This window comes from Phalacrocorax aristotelis, chromosome 6 (genome assembly GCF_949628215.1).
Source record: "Phalacrocorax aristotelis chromosome 6, bGulAri2.1, whole genome shotgun sequence".
In the NCBI taxonomy this organism is placed as follows: Eukaryota; Metazoa; Chordata; class Aves; order Suliformes; family Phalacrocoracidae; genus Phalacrocorax; species Phalacrocorax aristotelis.
In genome coordinates this window covers 21,510,518-21,534,891 of record NC_134281.1, presented here as the reverse complement: position 1 = coordinate 21,534,891, position 24,374 = coordinate 21,510,518, and the positions used below count along the sequence as shown (strand labels likewise).

The following is a 24,374-nucleotide window of genomic DNA, read 5'->3' as shown; positions in this document are numbered from 1 at the left end:
CCATTTTGGACTGCACAGCTGTTGTAAACAAATATTGTCATCTTATTCCCATTCCATTTTCTTGTAATTTAGGAAACAAATGCTAGATAACTGACCACATGCTACGAAAAACGCTTCTTGGCTTTGCTTTCACTGGCTTAAAGAAGACAAAGCTTTGTGTTTGTCAATAGTAGAGCTTCCCAATATTGCTTCCTAATAGAATGGCCTGCAGTAGCTGCGATGGACACTTCAGCTGTCACAGTAGTTACCTCTGCTATCTTTCAGAGTTGTTAAATTGCTAACCAGACCATATAGACTCTCAAGATCTCACGTCTACACAGAGCATTTTTGACCAATGATCTCTGTCTTCAGCAATTCCAATGAAGGGGAATTCTAACTGAAAACTATCTACTGTGTACTTACCAAGTTGTTACTTTTTTTCCTCTCTCAGATTTTAAAGTTTAGTTGACAGAAAATTACTCCATATCACAATAACAAGAAAATGTAGAGGGGGGCCCTAATTTGACAACATGTAAAAAGATGGAAAATATCTCAACATACTAAGGATTCGACAACTGCCTGGTTTCACAGAAAAGCATAAACAGTAGTACATTAAGTAGAAGAGTCTGAGTTCAAAGTTTTCTTATGTTAATCAAAATAACTTATAACTATGTTCAAAGTTATGAACTACTTTTCTACTTTTAGCATATTCCAATTATGGTTTGATTTCTGATGGCAGTGAAATGAACTGTTCAAGTAGAATCCATTATTCTATTCTTCCCACCAGATAATTTGCTGCTAGGTACTGCCTGCAACTTATCATCAATCAACAAAAATGTCAACAGAGTGGCAGGATTAAGCATGTTCTACATAATCAGCATTTCTACATTACTGGTTTGTCTCAGGAGGCCTTGACTGTCCATTTGAACTGCTGCATAAGAAAAACAAAAGCATTGCTTGGTTTTGGGCTGCTATTTTTCAAAAATTGTCCCAAATCATCAAGGACATAACACTTGAAGAGCAATTCCCCTTCTTCCCCTGGGTAGCTGTTTGAAACAAACCAAACATGCTATTCAAGAACAAGTAAAGGTTATTCTTACTACAGAGCAAAGATAAATGTACACTGCTAAAACACTTCACGTAGTAGCATTAAAGCTAGATAAAGAGAAAAGCTTCAATAGCCGTCTTCAATATGTAGTTAGCAGTACTACACGCAACACTGAAGAATGAGAAGTTCAAGCTACAAAAACACACCTGTTAAACCATAATAGGGAAAGAGTTTTCAGCACTACATTTAAATTAATCATATTTACAGCAAAAAATTTTCATTTACTTGATTACTAAAACAAAATTGGAGCCCTCCTGATTCAACATTCTTTATTCCTGTTACTTTTAGACTTGTTAAAAAATTTAAGTAGGCGAAGGGAGGGGAAAAATGAGACAAACTTGAACTACTCGGTTAGAACCCTCAGTCTTAAAGCCATATGCACTTCTCTCCTTACCTCCAGCAGAAGGGATAGCTGTGCTTAAAACTACTGCTGCAAACCAGTCTGCCTTTCTCTTTCAGTAATTTAATGATGTTCTTATCTGCATCCTAAAAAGACAGAACAAAAAATTTTCCTTGGAATACAAATTTCACTATTTCAGTAAGCTACTACAGGATTTATCTCTAATACCCAAATTAAAAAAAAATCCTACAAATAATCCAGTATTTATACACACAAAAAAATCCAAAAAGCTTCTATACAATTTATGCATTTACTGCAGAGGCACTGTAAAACATTAAATTTGGGAAGTTATTTGCTCACCAAATCCTGGTATACCACAGCAGTCCCTTTTTGCCCATAACTCTGTTTCCACATACACACAACTGTGCACAGAAATCAAATTTTCTGTAACACTATTATAAGCCAGATCTCATATTATTTAATATCTTAAATCTTTTATTGAGTCTTCTGATTTTGTGGCAGGAAGCCACATAATGCTTCTTACCTAACATTTAGACTTCATTACAACACATTCCTCTAATGTGACTACAGTTAAAGAGGCTGAAGCATCTTTTACAATACCTTACTAACAAAACAGGATTTACATTCTAAGCTGGAAGTGAAAGTTGTACATTAAAAATCGAAGAAAATCTACCCAACAAACAAGTGTCAACATGGCATTAAAGAAAGGAAAAAATATAAAAAGATTGATGATACAGCAATATTCATAAGCTAAGAATTCAGCATCATAAGAATATTTTCCAAGAGCCTTAAGTTCAGATTGCTACCAGTAAGCAGATAAGAGAACACTGGAAGTTACATGTTTATTTCCCTTAACATGTAGCAGGAAGCAATGATAGCTGTTTGAGTTCAAATACTGGATTTTAAAGTCTTTTTTCAAGTAAATTCAAGTGTTTACAGGAACATGCTTTGCTATCAAACTGCATCAGGAAACTGTAGCAGGAAACTGACTAAAACCAATTTTAATTCTGTGTGCTAAGAAAACAAGAGGGACTCCTTTCTATGTATTTGTGGCTGTAGCTATCTGGAGCTCCTGTGGGCTCTTTTTACAGGCATTCTCTTGTATCTACTGACAAGTGAATTCACATTGCAACACATCCCACAAGTGGGAAAAAATTGACTGGATTTCTCTCCTCTAAGAAGTTACATTAGCTGGGTGGTATAAACTTAACGATGATACATCTGTGAATTCAGAAGTCATCCAGAGGTAAAGGAGGCCTCTGCACACTTGCCTAGAGACTGACACATAATTTTTCCATAAGAAACAAGGGAAAAGGGAGACTCTTTCTGCAGTAGATGCAAACAGGTATACTCCTTTTCCCTTTCACTACTAGATATACAATATTACTTCAGTTTCAAATTCTTTACTTTTCAGATATTGTAATAAACAATTGCAACATAGTTGCAGATGTTAAAACACATTCTGATTTTTTCCAGCTACCAAAGACACATTAAAGACAAAGCCACCTAGGAAAAGAAAAGAACACTTCTACCAGATATAAAATTTATCTTGAATAAAGTAGTTTTTCACTTTCTCCAAGACCACTAACCTTCACATACTGTCCAGCAAAGTCAGTCACTTCTGCTGTGAAGCAGCCTGATGCATCAACCGGACAAACGGGCACAGAATCTTTCTGAATAATATTGAAATCCATGCAGACTCTGTAATCATCCTACAAAAGAGACAAGTGCCAAGTTATACACATACAAAATACCCATTCCCTGGAAAAAGAATTTAAATATTAAATAGAAAATGTGATGACTGGACAAGAATAGCAAAATACTCAGCCTTCACTAATCCCAAATATGCATAGGAAAAAGATGTGTTTACTGGAGTGTACTTTTATTAACCACAGAAATTAGGATTTCTTCAGAATATGTGTATTTTCTCTCACCTAGTACAGGGGATATGGGCACATGCCTCTGTGCAGATATGTATGTATACACACATTTTATGTGAGTATGTACACAGATAGATGCAGTCAACAGCTTCAGGCTACTATTGCATAGTAATGGAACTGACAACCCCTATATGTCATGCTCTTGTACCAGCCAGAGACTCGTGTATATTTAACACACAAGACTACATGGCATTTTTCAGAAGGCAGGTTGTTTTAATCAATCTAATTCTGGAACTTCACATAAGAAATCCCTTTTTTTTTAATGTCTTAATGATCCAAAGCCTTTGAATCTGTATTTTTCAATCTTTCTTGGCCCATAGGCAATGCTACTGACCAAGAACCACACATGGACAACATCATAGTTTATTTTCCTGGCCAGCCTCCATATAAATTGCCTGTGGCAGTAAAGAGGGAAGAAAAAAAGTAAGAAAAAGAGGGTCACTTCAGACTTTCATGAAGATAAAAACAATGGTATCTTAGAAAAGATTAAAACAAAGTTATTATGGGACTAGAAAAGTTCAGATATTACTTTCAAGTCTGAAGTGAAACTAAGTCCATATTTTAACCAATTATCACTCCAGATTACCCACTTTCTTGCCCTGAGGCAAGAGAACATTATTGGGGGTGGGAGGGAAAGAAGGAACAGCTGCAGATCAGTCAGCACATTCACTGAATCGCTTCATTTTTCCTCAAAGAAAAAGGCTCTGTCTAAGCCTGCATCAAGTCAGGTTGATTTTTGAGTCTTAGAGGTTCCTATATTGCTGCTCTGATGAAATGGGGGAAAACCACAGACTTCAGGAACAAAACCTGAGTTTTTGTGTAGTGTGAAACACAACATGCAGTGACCCTGCCTGCCAAAACTGATGGCAGTTGAACTGTTGGCCTCCTCTATGTTTAGAGCTCATTTACCTTTCATGAAATGCAGCAGCTCTTTCACAGGGGTTGCACTGTAAAGATATTTGTCCACCCTGATCAAGGAGACCGCACCAGAAGCAAGTGTGTAAATAAAATAAGCTTTAAATCAGCAAGTGCTCCACAGCTAGGTGAATTCTCCTTTCCTAGATATAACCACAGGTGGATCTGACTTTAGAGTGACAGAGCAGGGTTTCCAGATCCTTTCTGTGGTCCTCATCTGGTGCCTCCAAACCTACCTACCAGTCCCTGCAGTTACCAGCTCCCTCCGGCTGGAACTGGCAGATGTTGCCTGTTGATCCACAGTATATTTTTCAATGACGAAACCCATCTATAGGGATAGTGAAGTTGGCTACTTCATGTACCAAGGCTTTACACGTAGCAATGAAAAACCACTCAGCTACAGCACTCATTTACTCTAGATCATAGTCTCTTTCCACTCTCCAGCAGCTGTGGACAGCCTCCACTTGGTCAACCAGCTTCTTCAGTCAAGAGATTAACTGGGATAAGCCCATCTTCAGTTGACCTTTCATCAGCTATTTTCATTGTGATAACAGCAAGCAGACTGTAGTGTTTAAAATGTAGGCCAGATGACAGAACTCATGTTAACCCTGATTTCGTAGTGAATTGTAAAAAGCTTTGAAGAAGCAGCCAAAGACTACAAAGCTTGGCACACTCACGACCTAGCTGAAACATAATAACAAACCTTCCACTTCACAGGACCTCGGTCAAGAGGTGGTTCAGTTCGATTTGTATCACTGATGCACCCAACGATATATAAGGGCTTCGCTATTTTGGTCTTCTACAGTTAGTTCCTTTCTTTTGAAGAACTCAGACTTTAATGTAAAAGCTTTCCAGACTGACCTGCCATTTAATTTAATAAAGATTTGCTTCAGCAACCGCAAGGATATATTCAGGCACATACAGAAATCCACAAGTGCTAAGCTCCACTGGAAAGCTAGGACAATTTTCAGTCCTTTCCAGGAAAGAAGTCATAGTGTTCACTTTTGTATGCTGCCATGATTAGATCTCTCAAAACATTACAAATAAAAGTTAAAAACAATGAACAGAATGAATGAAGCAGAAGCTATTAAACAGCTCATTGATGAGAACTCAAAGCTTCCCTATCTGAAATTTTTTTTAAAAAAAATCAAGTATACTTTTGCAATTTCCTGAAAAGGGAGTGCAACAGCAATATATCTATGAAACTTCTGTGACTCAGTCTGAGCAGACACTAAAGTATAGGGCTTGTATGCAAATTAAAATGTTACTAAAGCTTTTAAAGTTGACTGTAGATATATCTGCATATGATTAAATGCCTGAGCAGCCAAATTCTAATGTCATGTTAATCTGGAGGTACAATGAGTTTACAGAGTTTTTAATACAGGTTTCTCTTGTTCTGTGAGCTTCAATTTTGATTTCTTTTGAACTGAAATAGAGTGCTCTGATATTGTGTGGCAGCTTGTATTTGGCAAAAGCATCACACAAGACAATGAAACTACATATCCTGGAACTAAATGAAGGTAAACTTTTACTTTAAGTTTTGTTGGAGAAGGATACACTTCTAGGCTACCAGCATACAGAATATGTATCAGTGAGTAGAATTAAAAAAAAAAACAAAAAAAACCACCCTTACCTTCTATCCCTATTTATCAAAGTGACTTACTTACACCAAGGGGAAGGGATAGAGACAAGATACAACACTTTCTGTGAAGGACTATGCTCACTTTTCTCCTCTGACCCTTGCCTCCCGCTCCACTTACCCCTTTCCTCTTTTCTATTCACCTTCAACGCAACAGTAATGGAATTCACAGAGAAGCCAATTAATTAGGTAGTTAGCCCTGCCTACAGTCAGGAGTTACATCTCCCTTCTTTCATCTAAGGTTGTCTACTCAAAGGCAAACATTTAATGCCAACACGTTACACACAGTATTCTATACAGAGCCTACTGTACAATGATGAATTTCTGAACCTAAACCAGAACCCTTTGTGAGCCTTTATGAACAAAAATAATCAGTGGGCTGTCAAAAGCAAACCACTTACATCCCAAAAGAAAAAAGGTAGCAGCATTAAGTGCAATATACACTATGCAATCTCCTTCTAAAGGAAGCATATCCAGTTGGCTCAGGTCTATGCATGATGCATCACGAAGTCAAGTTGCTCCTTAACTAATGAGTGCAAAGTTTTGTTTGTGATATTTGTGCAAGGAAAAAGTACACTAACATTTTATGCGTTTTTTTAGTTTGCAATGCATTTAACTCATACTTTCATGTTTTTTTAAAAAAAATTCTTTTAAAGATCATTGCTAACTTCCCAGAAGAGAGAGGCAAAAGATGGTTTTTTTCTTCTGTGTTTACACAAATCTCTGTGGACTTATAACAAAATTAAATAGAAGTGGACACATAATCCTTGCTTTAACTGGCCAGTCAGGCTTTCCCACAAGCTGTTTCCAACAACTAAACTGCATTGTGCAAATACACAACAAAACAATACAGCAGCCAAGGGAAAGTTTTTTCTAGAGCTCCTTCTCTACTAGCAGCCTATTCCCTTCCTTTACTCCATCTCCTATAGTTAGAGCTCCTTCCTCAAAACAAAGTCTGCTCCCTCACCCCTCAGGCAAGTCCTTGCAAGAGTTAGCTATAGAAGAATATCTGAGGTGCAAGTAGTGTGACAGGCTTCAGACTTCTTAAGACACTTTACCAGTCACCATAAATTTCTTTATTAACTAACAACATACAGGTCAGCGATTTTCTTTACACACAGCTGTATTAAGCTGGGACATCTTTTCATATTAATGTTCATCTTGACAAGGGAAACAACATCACAAGGGATGCATCCTTAAAAAAAAAAAGGAAAAAAAACAGAAAAGGATGTGATATTTCACAGGAATACAAAGAGACCTATTACTAATGCCGACAGTTTCTGGAAATGATGATAGAGTTCACGATCCTGGGATTGCTAATTGCTGGGCATTGTCAGCTCTATTGCAAGTTTTTTGAGGGCATCTTTGGATAAAGATTGAATGCAGGACATTATACAAAAAAGGCCAATGTGTCCAAATTAGTGCATTGAATTCATGGGTCTAAAAACTGAAATGATGAAATCCATGAAAAATTATCCCTCAACTTTCAGAAGAACAGACTAAAGGAAAGGACAATAAAGACAGAAAAAAGAATGGAGTACAACAAAATCCTTTTACACCAAGGGAAAAGCCTCAGTACAAAAGCAGTCAAATCATTTTTTCATTCTCTAAAAGCCCAACGAGTAAGGAAATGAAATTGAAACACTGAAGAGGGGCAGTATCCTGAGCAGAACAGCTGTTACCATCCAAAGTGACACTCAAAGTGAGTGACACTCAAAGTGAGTGACACTCAAAGTGAGTGACACTCAAAGTGAGTGACACTCAAAGTGAGTGACACTCAAAGTGAGTGACACTCAAAGTGCAGTGGTGAGTTCACTTCACATACCACAATAACCAAATAAAGGGACTCGAAAAATCTTCAGTCTAGCACTCAAAGGGCACTAGTCAGTGCAAGAACTTGTTACCATACAATGCTAAATTGTATTCTTCCATTTTTAAGTAGCAAAGGGAGGATTACTTAATGTCACAGTCACCCTGACAGACAGTCCCCTGTAGCTAAAAAGCCAAGCAGTTTGTGTTGCAACAAAAGCAACAGAACAGATACATAGTTCATACTCACAGCACCGAAATAGGGGGCCTGATGTACAACACCTGTGCCTTCCTCCTCCTTCACGTAACTGTCTACTACCACAGCAAATGCACCTTTATCTTTGCACTGTAACACAAAAATATGTTTTTCATATATATACCTCAAAACAGAATTCTTAAGAACATGGAAGAGCCACTAGCCACCCGCAAGAATAAAGAACTGCATTAGAAATAAGCACCACAGTAAAATGTGACATTCTTAACATTCTTTAATCATTTCCCATCGTTAAGACACCCAGCCTGTACACTTCATTTAAACACTGTCAAATGCAATTAAATCTGGGATCTCTCCAGAAGGCCCCATAGTCATTTACTCTTCAAGCCACAGATCTTCACGCTGTTCTGTGCATAACATACTACAAATCAATGCACTCCTATAAGTGAGGATACAATCAAGAAAGCTACAGGCATTCTATATAAAGAAGTCACCTTGCGTTGTTGTAGGTCCATTGTACCTTCTAATTTTCAAAAAAGACGTTTGCTTTTATAGTAATGTATTTTCTTTATTTCTTCCAAAGAATGAGAGGTGGTAAATGTCAAGTTTAAAAAGGCAGAAAAAATTGCCAAGGAAAGATCAGACAATTTTCAGTCTGTCTTCAGTATGTAGATAATGAAAAATAAAGAGCTATTCTCTAGTCCTTAAAACAAATGTAGTTAAAAATACCTACTGCAGTCACAGCAGAACCAAATATGTTACAAAATATTAGGTTTGGTTTGTTCTGAGGAGGAATATTTTGAGATAAGTTATCAAAAAACCCCAAACCCACCAAAAAAACAGTAGATGCCCATCTGCTCCCTAGAAGTACATCAGGACTCAAAAAATTTATCCATTCCAAATCCTTATACCCACAGCCCCATTTTTCAGATTCAGCTATGTGTTTGACCTTTCTCTAGAAATAACAAGTCCTGCTCCCTACAGAGGTTCTCACCTTTGCTGACTTCAGCACAGATGGTCATTATAAATGACCAAATCCCTTACACAACTTAACAGCTGCTTGTCCAGCAGTACTGTAATCCACTTCAACTCTTTGAAAAATTTAATTTTAAATCAGAAATTTTTTTAATATATAAATTCTCTACCCCTTCTCTTATTGCTAGATATTCTATTATTATCTGCAGTGCTATTAACCACACTAGACTTACACAGTGCTTAAATGCTGCACAGGAGGACATGCATAAAAACCAGATATATCGGTAGATATTTTAGCAAAGGCTTTTAACTCTTCAATTGAAAGCACTACGCATCTGCAACTTATCCACAGTCATACTCTTGTGAATACAAAATGTGGAGACTTTACAGGCAGACGACAGAAACTCGACAGAAACTCGCCAAATTAAGAGAATACTGCCTATTTACTAATGTGAATTGGAAGTTTCTCTGCAATCTGAAGTTGAACTACTATATATCACTGAGTTCTTACTCGGGGTGTATTTAAATACATTAAATACAAAAAATATATTAAGAAGTCAACCTTCTGTCTTTCAACCTTTCACTACGACTTTGAACAACTTAAATAGAACATGGGGTTTGTTATCAGGATGCAAGTTTTCTCTAATACAAACAATATAGAGAAACATTTTTATGTTTGTCTTTGTATGCTGTATCACACACCAAACTTGTTCATCTTACCTGAATAAAATATTCAAAGAGTGGTTTATATTTCTTGCCTTTAAGAGCAATGCCAGGGAACCTGAAGAGAAAGATTTACATGAGCACAAATTAACAACTTAAAAATTGCTTAGTCAGCTGGTAGGGATGCTATTTTTTCCTACTTCTTTTTTCCCCTTTACTTCATAAGATGAAGAAAAAGATGTTTTCTCAATAGTTTTATTCCCATTTCTACGCCTCTTTGGCAACCTAGACTCAGACAAAAATCATAGCATGTCTTAATGCATCTCTGCTAACAATCAACAGGTACACTTGTCTTCGATGGTCCTTCAATCAAGCTATCATTGTAAATTAATGTAGGAATTAAGCATTTAAGCACAGTCTATCTCTAGTAAAGCTGGGCAAGGAGCTTCTGGATAAAACACGCTTCAATTTAATATTGATAACAACAAAGCCCTATAGCTCAGCATGTTCAACAGAACTAAATAAGCACTGATCCAAACCACCTAGAACTTATATGCACAGAAGACTGTGATACAAGGTACTGCAGTATTTAAAGCTTGGATGCCTCATTTCTTTTCCTAGAACAAGACATCCAAGCTCTCCATGGGCATCTCAGAGAAAGATCCAACACAGACAGGACTGACTGAGAAACCAACTGTGCCAGACGAGAAATGGAAGACAGAGAGAGAGCCTGGAGATCTGTCTGACTTCAGACTTCTGACAATAGTTGACCTAGATTGTTATTAGACTGAGATTCACTGCTCAGAACTCTGCTGAAAGTGCTTAAATCTTCCATTTCAGGAAAAAGTGTAGTTTAAACACAACTGTTACTGTTGTTGATGTGTCACAGCTGTGGTCTTTCCCTACACTATTCTTGATCCACATCTTCCAAAACAACGGTCAAACCATAAAACATCTGACTACTTCAAAGGGTGGAACTCTACAAAGCTGTTTCATTGTACAAAAAGGAACTCAAGCAGTATTTAATGCCAAGTGAAATAGCATGACTCCTCAGCTCAGCATACCTAATTATCCACTAGGAAAAGGGAAGATTTCTATTTTAAGCCACAGCTTCACGGTTGGTTTATATATTTTATATTATAAACAGCCTTAGGAATGTTTGAGGTACTTAATTGGGATCAGATGAGAGAAAAAGCATTCCAGTGCTCAGCCACATAGGTATGGCATTGCTCAGACACAGGATGTGAAGCGCCAGAACTGGCTTTTTTTTATTATTATTTAAATTAAAAAAGGTAGTTAAATTCTTATTTAATGCAAGTAAGTGAAAGGTAAGATTTGTGGATCACAGTCACAATTTCCTCTTTTGATATCTGAAATACTTTGATAAACGAAGTCCTGAACTTCAGGCTGAAAATGGACAACAGTGGAAAATAGCATAAAGAAATTAAGAGTTTAATATGCAAATAGACTGAAATGTAACACAAAGGGAAGAAAACACTCAATAATTTCATATCTACCACTGCTAAATAAAATAACAAGCCACTTCAATGGCCAAAAGTGGGGTAATATACCAAGACATTTCTGCAAAACTGAAGACAGTATTCTGGTAAAGATGCTAGCCATCTCATCAACGAAACAAAGAAGGAATACTACTGTTTCCTCTCACACAAAAACCTAACATCTGCATCTAGGAGGAGAAGGGAGAGAAAAGTCTGGTTTAGGGCAGGGGGAAGGGGAAGGCTGAGAGTACTCAGGAAGTTCAGACAACTTCAGATAGAAAATTTTCATGTAAGATCATTACTTGACTTCAGCCTGCCACCTCGTATACAGCAAGCGTCATGATTCTCTCCCTTGAGGGACTAACTGCCTGAGAATTTAAAAGTGAGCTAAAGAAAGAAAAAAAAGTTAAGAGTAGAAATGGGAAACTTAATTTCCATGAACTTATACACCCACAGATCTAAATCTTTAAAAGATCCATTCAACTACCAGCTACCTCTTAGCTGTCACATTTCACATTTGAGAGAACTAATTTATTACATAGCAAAAATTGGAGCATGACCAAAAATGTCAGCTTGAGAGGAACGTAGCACTAATACAGAAAGAAGACAAATATACCGCTCTGCAATGAGAATAGAAATTGCTAGAAGCCTTATGTGTAGGCACAGAGAGGATAAAAATAAAATTCAAATCAAATATTGGGGGGGGTGGGGGTGTGTGTGGTGTTGTGTTAGAAATATAACTAGCCAGGGACATAAGCAACAAGAACCGAAACCTGCGTATGATTGTCTTAAAGAGCAGGTACTTCACAGTTCTGATGAAAACACTACAACAAAAAAAGGCAGAAGTGTTCTGTGCATTTCTTGATACAGAATGATTGCAACCAGACTGAAATTAAATTTGCAGTATTCCACTAAAAGAGTAATTTGGAACCAAAAGACAACAGATCAGCAAGTATTAATACATCTACCTTGATTATATTTTTTTTAAAGTATAAAGGAAATACATTCAAAAATATTTAAGAAAATAGAGTGGGTTTGGTAGAAGGGTTAGTTTTATACATTCTGAACTTTGAAAAGACTGGAAAGGAACAAAGTATCTATACTTCGAGAGAGAAATGGAGTACTGATGGGCCTAAAAACGAGTTGACTAGCATAACAACCTGATTCAGCTTTAAGTGATTGAACAGTTTTTAAAAAGTGAAGTGCTAAAGAACACACAATATGACTTTGTCAAGAATAACTCACACCAAGCCAAATTACTTCTTTTTAGGTAGACCACCTAGCTTAGATAGCAAGTAAGCAAATTTAAGTCTTGATGTTAGTAAGACTTCTGACATTTTGGCATGTCATTCTGACACAAATACTTTAACTGGCCAACTGTACATTTACGTGGACGCACAACCACTTTAAGAAAGAGTTATTCTTAATTCAGTATGAGACACAAAGAAAATTTCCAGTGGTACCCTGGCAGAGACTGTCACAATGCTGACACTGTTCAATGGTTTTACTGGTGACTCTGAAGGGACAAAAAAATTCTGGAGATCAGAAGTTCTGTCAACCCTGATGAATGACAACACTGAAAATCATCTTTATAAATGGAGTACCAGCTTAAATTGCTACAGAGTAAGTGATGGATGAAGGTAACTCAGTTGCAGGGGCAGGCAGGGAGGAGAATCAATGCAGAAACACAAAATAAGAATTACTAACTGTCACAGTATGAGGCAGAGCAGGTAACATCTTAAGCAAACATTCTAGTTCTGTATTCCTCTAATTCAATGACTACATGTAATTGCTTAGCTGAAATAAGGTGTATCCTCCTTTTTTTAAATGTTTTTTACATGTTGTAAAGCTTTCAACTGCTTAGTAAAAAAATATAAAAATAAAAATAACTGGTGCCAGTGAGGAAGGCTTGTTATTCTCAAAAAAATTTCAAGTTATTTTTTGTTTGTTTTATTGTGGTTTTGTGTTGTGTGGGTCTTTTGTTGGGTTTGTTTGTGTTTTGTTGGTTTGATTTTTGGTTTTGTTTGGGGTTTTTTCATTTGTTTCTCCCCCACCACCACACAGAACTGAATAAAGTGGGCAAATAAATATTCATTGTCTTTTACCTCTTTAACAGGTTGATGTTTTATACAAAAGATTTGAGAAGCCAAGCTACATATTTTGCCTAAGAGCTACAGAATTTAATACCTGCATCCCCTATACAGCCTGACTTACTTAATAATTCATGTCTTTCCACTGAACCAAGATGAATAAGCAGTCTTCAGAAAGCATTATTTGCCACTAGCTACATAACTTAGACCATCCTATGGAAGCAGTATTTGCTTGCTAAGGACAATAGTTTTGCTTTTGCCCATTTCCTTTTAAATATTTGCACAATTCAGCATTTGGACACTCTCCAGGTTTTTTTCAGACTTTTAATGTCTTTCTTAAACAAACATACAGGAAAAGGAAGGACTAAGGAACCCTTTTTTTCCCCCCACTACATTACAATGATCCAATGAAACAACTTCTATTTGTAGCTTCATGTACCAGACCAATTTGTTCTAGCAAATTTCAATCTCTTTTATAGATTTTTGCAAGATATACATACATGCAGGGAAACCCATCTTCAGATAACTGCAAAATCCAACTTCTTGAAACATTTAATTTCTGATCTATAAAAATACTGAAGTTAAGAAGTGTGTAATCATTTAAGTACTTACCTGTCAAGTATCTCATATTCACTGTCAGATTTGTACAGTGCTATCAGCCTGGATTCCATCAAAATGTAAATCTTTTCTGTGGCATTATCTAGAATATAAAATAAAACAAAACAGTTACATAAATCTCAATTTAATACCCTCATTTGCACCATTACAAAACCTTTCAATTTATGCAAGATGGTATATTAGCTGTAAAACTGCCCAGAATAATCCTGCTGATCAACCACTAGTTTCCAGCTGCTTCTTCCCCACGCAGCCACTTAACCAACACTTTTGAAAAGTTAAGTTTAAACAGAAACAACACAATCAAACCCAGTCCACTGATTTTCAATGTGTGTTTTTGTTCAAGAGGCAGAAATACCCTATGTTGTCTGTTACCAGTGTTCCAAAGAAAAGCAACAGAGAAATTTCAGTGTATGTAACTGAAACAGAGGGAAACAATTGAAAGATGGGCAATTACTACATAAAATCAATATTATTAAGTTGACATTTGGGGTAGTGATTGCACTTTATACTGCCTTTCTGAGATTTATTATTCCAATCAATTTTATGCTTGGATTTCTTTTTAAAGAGAGTAAACAAATAAAAAGTGAAATGTTATGAGGGAAACCCATTTCCTACTCCCAGATAACCCTGATCTCTTACTTCAATGACAAATTTTATTCAGACTATTACCCTACCAACTTAGTCAGGGTCACCATCCCACTAGCAGGCTATAGGGCAAAGACACCCATACCCATCAACTCAGCATCTCAGGCAGGTATAGGTGTTATTTCTGAAAGTACTCAATAACTCTCTTTGAGATGACCAAATTAATGTTAAAACCTTTCAAAACTAAAACATATTTAGTTTTCTTAAAACAAAGAAAACCAAACACCTGGAGTTCAGGGTAAAGACCTCTGCAACTTTTCATGTTTAACATCACCTTAGGCACACATGAGATCCATATTGTTATGCTGGAACTGGAAATTATTCCTTTGGCATTTTTTTTACTCTGGATTAAATGCCATCATTAACTTAACTATCTGGGAAGACAAGAAGGGAGTGTGTCTTTTTTTTTTTTCTCTCAATGTGCACTGAGAAGTCAGGAAAGGTGAGCAGTTTGGGAGAATCTGAAAACAGCAATGCGAGAAGTACTTTTATCCAAATTCCTTTTTTATTAAAAAAAAAGGGGGGGGGGTGTAGACTAAGATATAATTAGAGACGACTGCATTTCGAGAATAAAATAAATCCTTTCACAAGCAAAAAGGAAGACACACTATAACATACACCATTGCCAACTGAAAGAAAAAAGTGGAACTGCAATCCCTAGAAAACTACTTGAAGCTGTAATGAGAAAAGCAACAGCCTATATTGTTTAGGCACCCTACAGACTGTGTTGCATACAATTCCTGAAGTGCTGGGTGCTCTCATGAAAGAGATTACCTTATAGTACAATTTGTTTAGTCAGGCACAGCCAAATGGTCCATGGGTAAGCCAAAGCACTTGGTCAAATATACTCTTACATTGGAAACCACAGTATATACCTTGCCTTGTATTTGTGCTACAAAACACAGTTCAGTCAGGTTGAGACTAGTATGTGACATCTTGGGTCTGTTATGGGTTAAGAGTACAGAGACGTTCAGTTGCTGCAACTTAGCTGTCACATAGCAGTACCTTGTTCATGAGTCTAAGCCCCAAGAAAGGAGGGAAGAAAGATAGTTGGGGGCACCCAGCCACACTTCCCCATCTCCTAAATATAGTGCAACTTTAAGACAATAGATAAAACATTTGCTCTTGTTCTTTGTCTCTTCTATCATTATTTTTAGGGAACAGTTCTCACAATGACTGTAAAATAAAGAGCATGGCAGTTGGAAATTATCAGCCATATAGGAAGTAAATCTCATCCTTCAAAGTAACACTGATCCAACCCCAGCAAAGTGCTACAAATTTAGCATAAAGCAGTATCATACAAAATATAAGTACAGATTCACAGGCACTGAAGAAAGAAATGTTCATTATGTCACCTTCAGTTAACACTTGCCTCTCAATTTTACATATTGCAATTCTGGATTAACGCAAAGGGCCAAATTACTAGGCAAGGTCCAAGGAGTAGTGGTCCAAGCAACAAGAGACACACTTGTGTCTTCATCCAGTGGGAAGCTCACAATCACCGACGGATCTTGAACATCCTTTAAAACAAGGTAAAGTCAAAGCGGGGAAAAAGAGGGGGCAAAAAAGGTTTTACTGCATGTACAGTGAGAAAATATAAATCTAAAAAGTAGCAACTATTACTACCACCCACCAAAACTTATTCTTGCAACTTGCTTAGTTCATCACTGTAGTGGTAGAAGGTGAAATGGCAGCTTAAGAAAGCTCAGACAGAAAATCACAATGCTGCTCTGTTATACCAGTGCAAACTCTCAGGCCGACAAGGCCACAGGGCTAAAAATTCAGATTAGCTGTGAGATTTTGGGAATTGGCTGCCAAAACACCACAGAGAGCTGAGTGCCAGTTCCCTCAGGTACCTCTTATAATCCCATTTTAAAAGTTTATAATCAATCTTAACTGTCAGGAAAATCAGCAGTTTCTCAGATACTGCTACACAAAGCCTTTTCTCGGCTTTTTCTCTCCTTCCTCAGGGAGTAGGAAGAATACTCATCACTTAGGAAAATGCAATCTCTTATTAAGAAGCTATTGTTAACACAGGAAAAGAAGTTGAGTACTTAAAAACAAGAGTACATCAATATTGAAGAGCAAAATAATCTCTGGAAGGAAACTTTGTCAGCTACTCCATAAAAATAAAATTCTCCTCCAAATGAGTCAAAAGAATCCCCTGAAAACAAGTCTTTCTTTCAGACAGGTACAGTCCTATTAGTTCACGTCACATGTTAAGAAGAGGAGATTGAAAAAAAACTTCTGATCTTGCAAATGTGAAATTTTCACTATTAATTTTAAATGCTCAACAAAAGTGGGTGTCATGTGGACAGACCCCGAACACATGAATAGGTCCTCTGTCCCCATCATTTCTAGTGCAAAGCACTCTGGTTTCCATCCAGCATCATGAAACAGTTAATAGCATCATAGTACAGACAGCTACTTATGTCTGAGCTAATAGCTGCTCCAGGGGGAATTTTCTGCGAACATCTGGTGCAGTCAGAAGTAAAACATTAATATTACATAACTCTTCAGCCACGCTCAGTACCAAGCAAAGATCAAGCCATCACTACTGTTGTGTCTCCACCAATTGTTAAACAACACTGTAGGCTATTCACTTCATTTTTCTGAAGCACTGAGTTGACCAGGCAGATAAAAACAAATGGCAAGCCATAAAAAAAAAAACACACATCCAGGCTGCCAATCAATGACACTGTATAATATTCTATTTGTTCACAAAATTATGCCTGTTTTAATATGAAGACAACTCTTCTTCAATTAAGTGTAATACAAGTTGCTAAAATAGTTTACTCATGTGTACATTTTAACTTTTTAACATTTAACATTTTAACTTAACTCAGTTTCTAAACATGCTTCTCGTGTCCTGTTTCTCAAAATTTGTGTCCTGTTTCTCACAGGATCAATAAACAGAACCCAAAGCCTGCTTTCTACAGTGAGAAATGTAACAGCTGCCTTACACCCAGAAATTATTGGTCTCGCCAAGACTAAGTCATGCAGCTTACAGACCCTCAACATTTCAGACTTCAAAATACCACCTCTAGCAGACGAAAAAGATCATTTTTGCACCAAGTGGCAGAGCAGGACACTCCACACACGCTGTATTGGTTCTAAAGTAAGAAATAGCATCTAAATATTTCATTAAGACTCAAGAAGAAGGAGCTTTGCTCTATGGAGAAGGGGTGTAGACAAAAAGAACCACACACCAACAGAGTTTGTTCTAAAGAAGGCTCACTAATCTGAGCCTATATGAAATGTCAGTTCATAAGTACAAGCAAAGTAATTCAGTTGTCAGACAGACACAGATATTGAGATATCACTGCAGGTCTCACTTTCTTAAGTCACAAAACCTGCATTCTTCAGTATGGATAAATACCCCTCAGCAATACTGAAAGCTCTAGTATCTGTGGACTGCATTGTACTGCAAGTCTATTTAAACATTTGTTTTAAAAACACTATTTTTGGCCAGCAAATTGACCTTTTTTAGGCAAGATGTAAAAAAGACCAGATGTACAGTTCTTGCTAGCTCTCTGCTGTAACAATGCAAGTGAAAGATTTATGATGTAAGGATACGGAGGCCTGGATGGGGATTAGAAAAGGATCCAAAACCTCTGTCCACAGACTAACATGAAATTTGGAAAACTGGGACACAGGGTCTTCCTTCACATATGCAAATACAAGTTTGTTGCAAATAAGAAGCTGCACCTACTATATCTAGTCATTCATTTTTAAAGGAACATCTTATAAACCATAGTATACCATGCATTATATTACGTAAAACATTACCTGGAATTTCTCAATCTAAAGTAATGATTCTTAAAAGAGCAATTATCCTACTGTACTACAACCAAACACAGTCTTTGAAAATTCTTATTAATCCCCTCAGAGGAGATTTCAGCTCTGCCAAGGACCTTCTTCTTTTCCTATCTGCACAGAAAGGGACAGCTGTACCTCTCCTCTCAGTATTTACCATGAAAACCCAACATGGTGCAATACTCACCTTGAGAGCTCAGAAAGGAAGTGAGAGTAATTTACCAGAATAAAACAAAGCATGTATTTTACATATATAAGTAGTAACCAAGAAGAACGGGAAGGAAGGCTGAGATCAAGCAATCTAGACAAACGCAGCAAAATATAATAAAAACTAACCCATTTACCTATGTTTTTGCTACCAATTTGGAGTGTAATAATAGGCTTATGTACCACCAAGCAAAAGATACTAAATCTTTCCAAATCTAAACTGAAAAAAATAGAGAAATCTGATTGCAACATATAATGTACACATATACTGACTTACCTTATAATTCTGATGGGACTCAAAGTTTGACAGTGGCGTATTGCATGCAGTTGAAAAAGGCATGACCTTAACACCTCTATACACCAGTCCTTTGTCATACAGCTGCTTGAAAACCCACCTGGAAGTAAACAAGGAACATGGAATAGTACTTGGTGTTTCAAATTCAATAAATCAACTGCAAAATGGGGCTCTGCTCTAGCTGGGGTGCCGTTCTGAATGACCCCTTTTTAAACAATCAATCATCAACTGAAGACAATATTTGCAAGTCAAAAGAAAAGAGATAAATTGATTGCAAGTGTATTTCCGGCTGATTTTTAGCTTTAGCTTATTCACCAGCTTGGTTTTCCATGCACTGACGGCACAGCACATAGTATTTAGATGAAACGTAAATCTGTATTGCTGATTAATCTTTCTCACATTTTCTGAATACAACAACGACCTGAAATTTGAACTATTAACATGACTGAAATCAGTCATAGTTTAGAGAGAAGACATGTAGTGACATGGCTGCTCACTTATCACATGATCTTAAGCACCTACTACAGCAACCAGTGCTACAGGAGAGAGACAGATACAGGTTAGAGATACCTGCAACCTACCCCGAGTAAATTCCAACAATCTGAAGAGCATTTTTCACAAGAGGGCACAGCTAACTCAGTTTATGCTCCCACAATTTACATTAACATTCTCCTTTGTTAGCTCATCTCACTCTGGACTCAGTTCCTGTCCAAGACCACAGTTTCACATCAAGCTTTAAATCTATGAAATCTTCAATATAGTCTGTAGCATATTTGGATCCTTACATCTTCTTACAATAATCAAGACAGCACATAATATTACAATATGACAAATTCAGTCAATGCTCCAGATGTCTGAAAGCTGGAAGAGAAACGTACTTCACATAGCAACTCACGGGGCGTCCACGTGATGGACAAACCCCCACATTTCTCTGTTATCTGAATACTGCAGCGTTTGCTAAAGGATCATCAACATCTGTCAGAATATCAGGTCTCACTGACTGGCACAATTAGTGGTACAGTCTGAAGGTTGGCTACCTTAAAAGTAAAGGCAGGAGAGGGCAAGCCTTAAATAATCACACCAATTTCAAATCAAAAAATCAGATTTCTGCAGCCATTTCAAATTCCACATCCAAATTGTTAAACACTGCTGACTCGAAAAACTCCTTTATTCAAACTATGTTTTCAAACCATGCTGATCACTTTTCTGAGTCCCTTTCCAGATAAATAGCTCATTGATAAGCAACCAACCCCATCATGGCAAGCAGCATTTTTTTCCTGCAGGTTGTTGGTTTTGTGCTTGAGAATCTGGACCTGTATTTAAGTCAGCATCTCACTTTCTAAGTTTGAAATTATAATCCTCAAGACAAAATGCAAGGAGACCATGGCACTGATTTGTATGTGCAGCCTTAAACAAGAACATGAAAAGACATGCCCTGGCATGTCATCATGGAGGTCATACGGTACCTTAATCAGAGTAATTATTACCCTGCAGATCAGACAGTTGGAGAAAATACAGAACGTCATATGGAAAAAGACATGTAATCCACACAGACTCATCCATGGACCTCTAGTAAAAGTCTAAAATTTCCTGAGTGGTCACTAACATCATTAAAAATAATCTGAACTCTTGGATGGATAAAGCCTCAGAGACCCTCAGCAGCATCAAGTTCTGCCACAGAGGAGCCAAACCCAGAAGTCTTTCAGAGCTGTGCACTCCAACAAAGGTGGCTTACCTTACACACACAACTCAAAAGTAATTTTGTTAAAGTAATAAACATCACCCACAGTCAAGCTGTGGCTGGCTGCCTGACCCCTAACCCAAATTCAAAACACAGCAGTGAGTGCATCTGTTTTACAACAAAGACCATATCAACTTAAACTTGCATAAAGATAAATCAGTCTTTTACAAAAATTATTCAGGAATACAGCTTTCAGCATATACATTTGAGCTGCCTAACTGCAGAAGTTTTCCTGCAGGTTAAAAAAAATTAAAATCTTTAAAATGTATGCTTACCATCTCAGAGCATAATTAATGCAGACTGTGACAAGTGACAGCATTTATACTGAAGGTGTTCTACTTGCCTTTCAAAAACAGTTAACTAAAATATCTATAGAAAAAAGCTCCACTTGGCTTTCTGAAGAACACTGCCTACTAACAGCATAGAAGAAAACTACTCGGAGAAACACTGAATATTTAATTCAGCCGTAAATGTAACTGTAAACTTCAGGAAAGGTGAACACTAGATGGAGCTGCCAAGTTAAAAATCCAAGCCAGCATCTCCCTCTTGTGGTGATTCTGCCGTATTGCAAAACAAGTGAACCCCAGTTGTTCCACTGCCAAGCAAAAAGATGGGATTTCAAACCACATCGTTCTTCAGAGCTCTCATTACAATTCGTAACCACCACTCATTTGTAGTTTATCACAACCTCTACTCTCAGACAATCATTCCAACATAGCAAGCAGAATTGCGATTGAGTCAAGATTACTGCTCATTAGCCCTCATTATCACTACAAAAAACTTCTTAAAAAATGCCTAACTGGTGTCCTTAAGAAAGGTTCTGAGAACAGTTCTTGTGTGACCATCAGAAATGTACAGGAGATGACTCCCAAAGAGCTTCCTGCAGCAGCACTGCCCATCTAAAAATCCAACTGCTAAAGGTGAAACTAGCTCTAACAATAAGAGTCACCGGTAGATAGATATCATGTTTTGCTTAAAAATTCAACACACGGTATTTTAGACATTACCCTGTCAAACAGTGTTTTGACCTTTATGTTTGCAAAATGTTGACAATTTGCAAAAAAGACACTCTGGGTTTGTAAGTCAAAGTTGAAACTGCAGTCCTTTCAGAAAGAAGTAAGCTAACAAAACCACAGAGCTCCTTTCTACTGACAAAATGTTTGTTCACAGAAGTTAGAAATCAAAGCCTGTTGCCCTACTTCTGCTATGTTTCTCCTCAAATGTAAGTAAATTTAGTTGCATCCTCTTGGCTGCAGGAGCAGCATTTACATATGTATTGAAGAAAAATGAGGTTAGAAAAAAGGTGATCTCAAGATACATATTTCACTTGTTACCAGATAATCTCGTCCCTAGAGATGCAAGGTAGCTTTAACTTGAAAAAGCATGGCACAAACTGAAAATACGTATTTATTGCTCCTAAAGTGTCATGAGGGGATACAACTGGTTTGAGGCCAGTCAGTAACCAAGACTGTGAGTTACTCTCTCCATAGCCATAACTTCCAAGAAATTAGAATTTTGCTACAATATTCATTGTTCCAAGTCACATACACACCATGCAAACACCACATGGATATAATAAAACTTCTACAAAGGGAGTTTCTGCTTCCCAGAGATACTGAATCTGTCAGTGCACTATTCAAAACACCCTTGGCATTCCACACAAAATCCAACATCCCAGAGTATCCCCTAGCAGATGCAAAATCAAGTTGTCTTCTTCAAACACGTACATTCACATGGAAGAAGGATTTGATCTTAGAGCTTCTCAAATTCTTAATGCCATTCCTTTGGGGTATCAAGTTATCGAGTAGTTCTGTTTACAATGACTCTGTATCTAAGGGTTTTCTAAGGGTTTGAAAACCTCTAGTATTCCAGAAAATGAAAGTACTCATTACTAATATTGAAAAATTCTTTTCAAGCTCCAAGTGCTTCCCTTTTTTGTTTTTAAAGAAAAAAAAAAAAAACAAGAATTGTGAAGTCAGTTACTGACAAAGGCTAAAAGTAAGGTGGGCAAAACATTATAACAGCAGAATCTAGAAGTGTATTATTTCAACGTATCCATTGTAGTATAGATAAATGAACAGAACTACTGCTGTGTGACCTAGTATCAGTTCATCTCAAGATGAAATGACAATTTAACGGCTTCTGGAGACTTTTTTTTTTAAAAAAAAAAAAAAATCACAAACACCAGAACAGGTAAGAATCCCTGTCATCTACACAGTTCAGCAAGCAGACTGCATCCAAACAGCACTATAAGCAGCAGAGGTTCTGAGAAGAAGGTTCTCTTGTGACTCATAAGCCACGCTGGAAAGACGAGATGAAATGAAAAAGAAAGCAACAATCAAAAACAGATGCACAAGGATCAAAACAGGGAAAGGACTCAAACAGCATTGGAAATGAGTCAAAAAAGCACAAGCATAAGAGGAACATTAAGCCCAATAACAAACACAGACAGCCTGTCTTTAGGCTAGCATCTTTGAAAGACACCTTTACAACAAAGACAGGAAAAGCATTTGTTCTGGGGCATAGAAATCGTTAAGGACAGAATTTGTCAAGTCTTATGTTCAACTACCAGTGAAAGCTTTAAAATTCCAGCATACGGAGATCAGTCTGCTCCAGGTCTACCCTCCAAGCTCTCAACTAGCAAGCGTGAGGGGATTTCCTGATGTAATCTTTGGATCAGTGTGTTGAATGATTCTGGATCAAGCCAGAAGTGCAAAATACCTGTACAGCAGAGAATAGAAATATCTTAAACTGATGCTAGACTTACCCCAAGGATCATCCAACTAAGGAGGAGTTCAGTATATTCCTCCTTCAAAATAGAGGCAAGGAACTAAAACAACAAGAACTGGAATGGTATGAAGATAACAAGGGGAATAGAGCACTAAATGCGCAAAATGAAGAGTATGAGAAAAAATGCAGATAGCCAGCAGAAAAATGGGCAAAGCAGATTTCTTACAAACAGTAACTCTCTAGAGAGTCATTACAGTGTTATGGAATACATAAAACACAAGAGGGATTCCTATTCGGACTCTGAAATCTGTTGTTCTGAAATCATTCTGGTTTAGTGCTAGATAAACACCACAGAGAAAACAAAAAGTCAGAAACCTACTTCTATTGCTTACACAGCTAAGAAAAAAAACAACATAACAATCCAGTTGCTTTGATCTTTACAACAAACCAGGCCTCCTCTCAACAGGGAGTCCCCATTTACCTTCTCATGAGAAGGGCCAAGGCAGCTGGACACTGGCATTTAGTGACAGAGCCCATCTTGAGAGTAGGAAGTATGAAAAAAACGTCATGCCAAAACAAAAACAAAGCTACATATAGGGAGTCAGGCAACCCAAGGCAAATGTTCTACTTTCAGGAGCTACCTACAACCTCCTCAGCTGCAGTCTACAAGAGTGCAGTAGTGCCCTGAGCCTGACGTTACTACAGGACATTGAAGTGCAGGGCTGCGAGGCCAAAGGCCACACCTGGTAAGGAAGGAAAGAAGTCCCCTCTTAATAACAAACCTAAAAGGAAAACCTAAAGCTGGAACAACTGAGGTGGATCCGGTGGAAGGAAGGCAGAAATAGACAAAATGCTCACCACCGAAGGTGCTTTTTCACAGTAAACAGCAATCTTCCGCCCACAGCCATTATCTCAAACAAGTAAAGTACCAATTAGGATTGTTTTTCTTTCTCTCCCCATCTATTATCTAGTGTTATCACGTAAGAACTCAAGAGTATCTTCTTAGGGTAAACAAGTAGCTAAGAAGTGTTTCCACCGTGGTTTTACACCATACAAGCAAGTCTTTCAAAACATATACAGAACTTAGAACAGTTTTTAAAATTGAATTATGCTCAGACTGCAATTGCTGA

At 37.3% G+C, this 24,374-nt stretch overlaps 1 protein-coding gene across 5 annotated transcripts in view; it reads right to left on the bottom strand.

The window, feature by feature from the left end:
- The window catches only part of IARS1 (isoleucyl-tRNA synthetase 1), a 116,933-nt gene that overhangs the window by 75,812 nt on the left and 16,747 nt on the right, over nt 1–24,374 (bottom strand). For all 5 annotated transcript variants that reach the window (XM_075096592.1, XM_075096590.1, XM_075096591.1 and 2 more), the window contains exons 6-12: nt 18,756–18,873; nt 15,828–15,975; nt 13,805–13,892; nt 9,661–9,721; nt 8,002–8,097; nt 3,038–3,160; nt 1,482–1,573 (exon numbers count right to left, since the gene is read on the bottom strand). In XM_075096592.1, the coding sequence (XP_074952693.1) occupies nt 1,482–1,573; nt 3,038–3,160; nt 8,002–8,097; nt 9,661–9,721; nt 13,805–13,892; nt 15,828–15,975; nt 18,756–18,873 (726 nt within the window). The remainder of the gene's footprint in view (nt 1–1,481; nt 1,574–3,037; nt 3,161–8,001; nt 8,098–9,660; nt 9,722–13,804; nt 13,893–15,827; nt 15,976–18,755; nt 18,874–24,374) is intronic.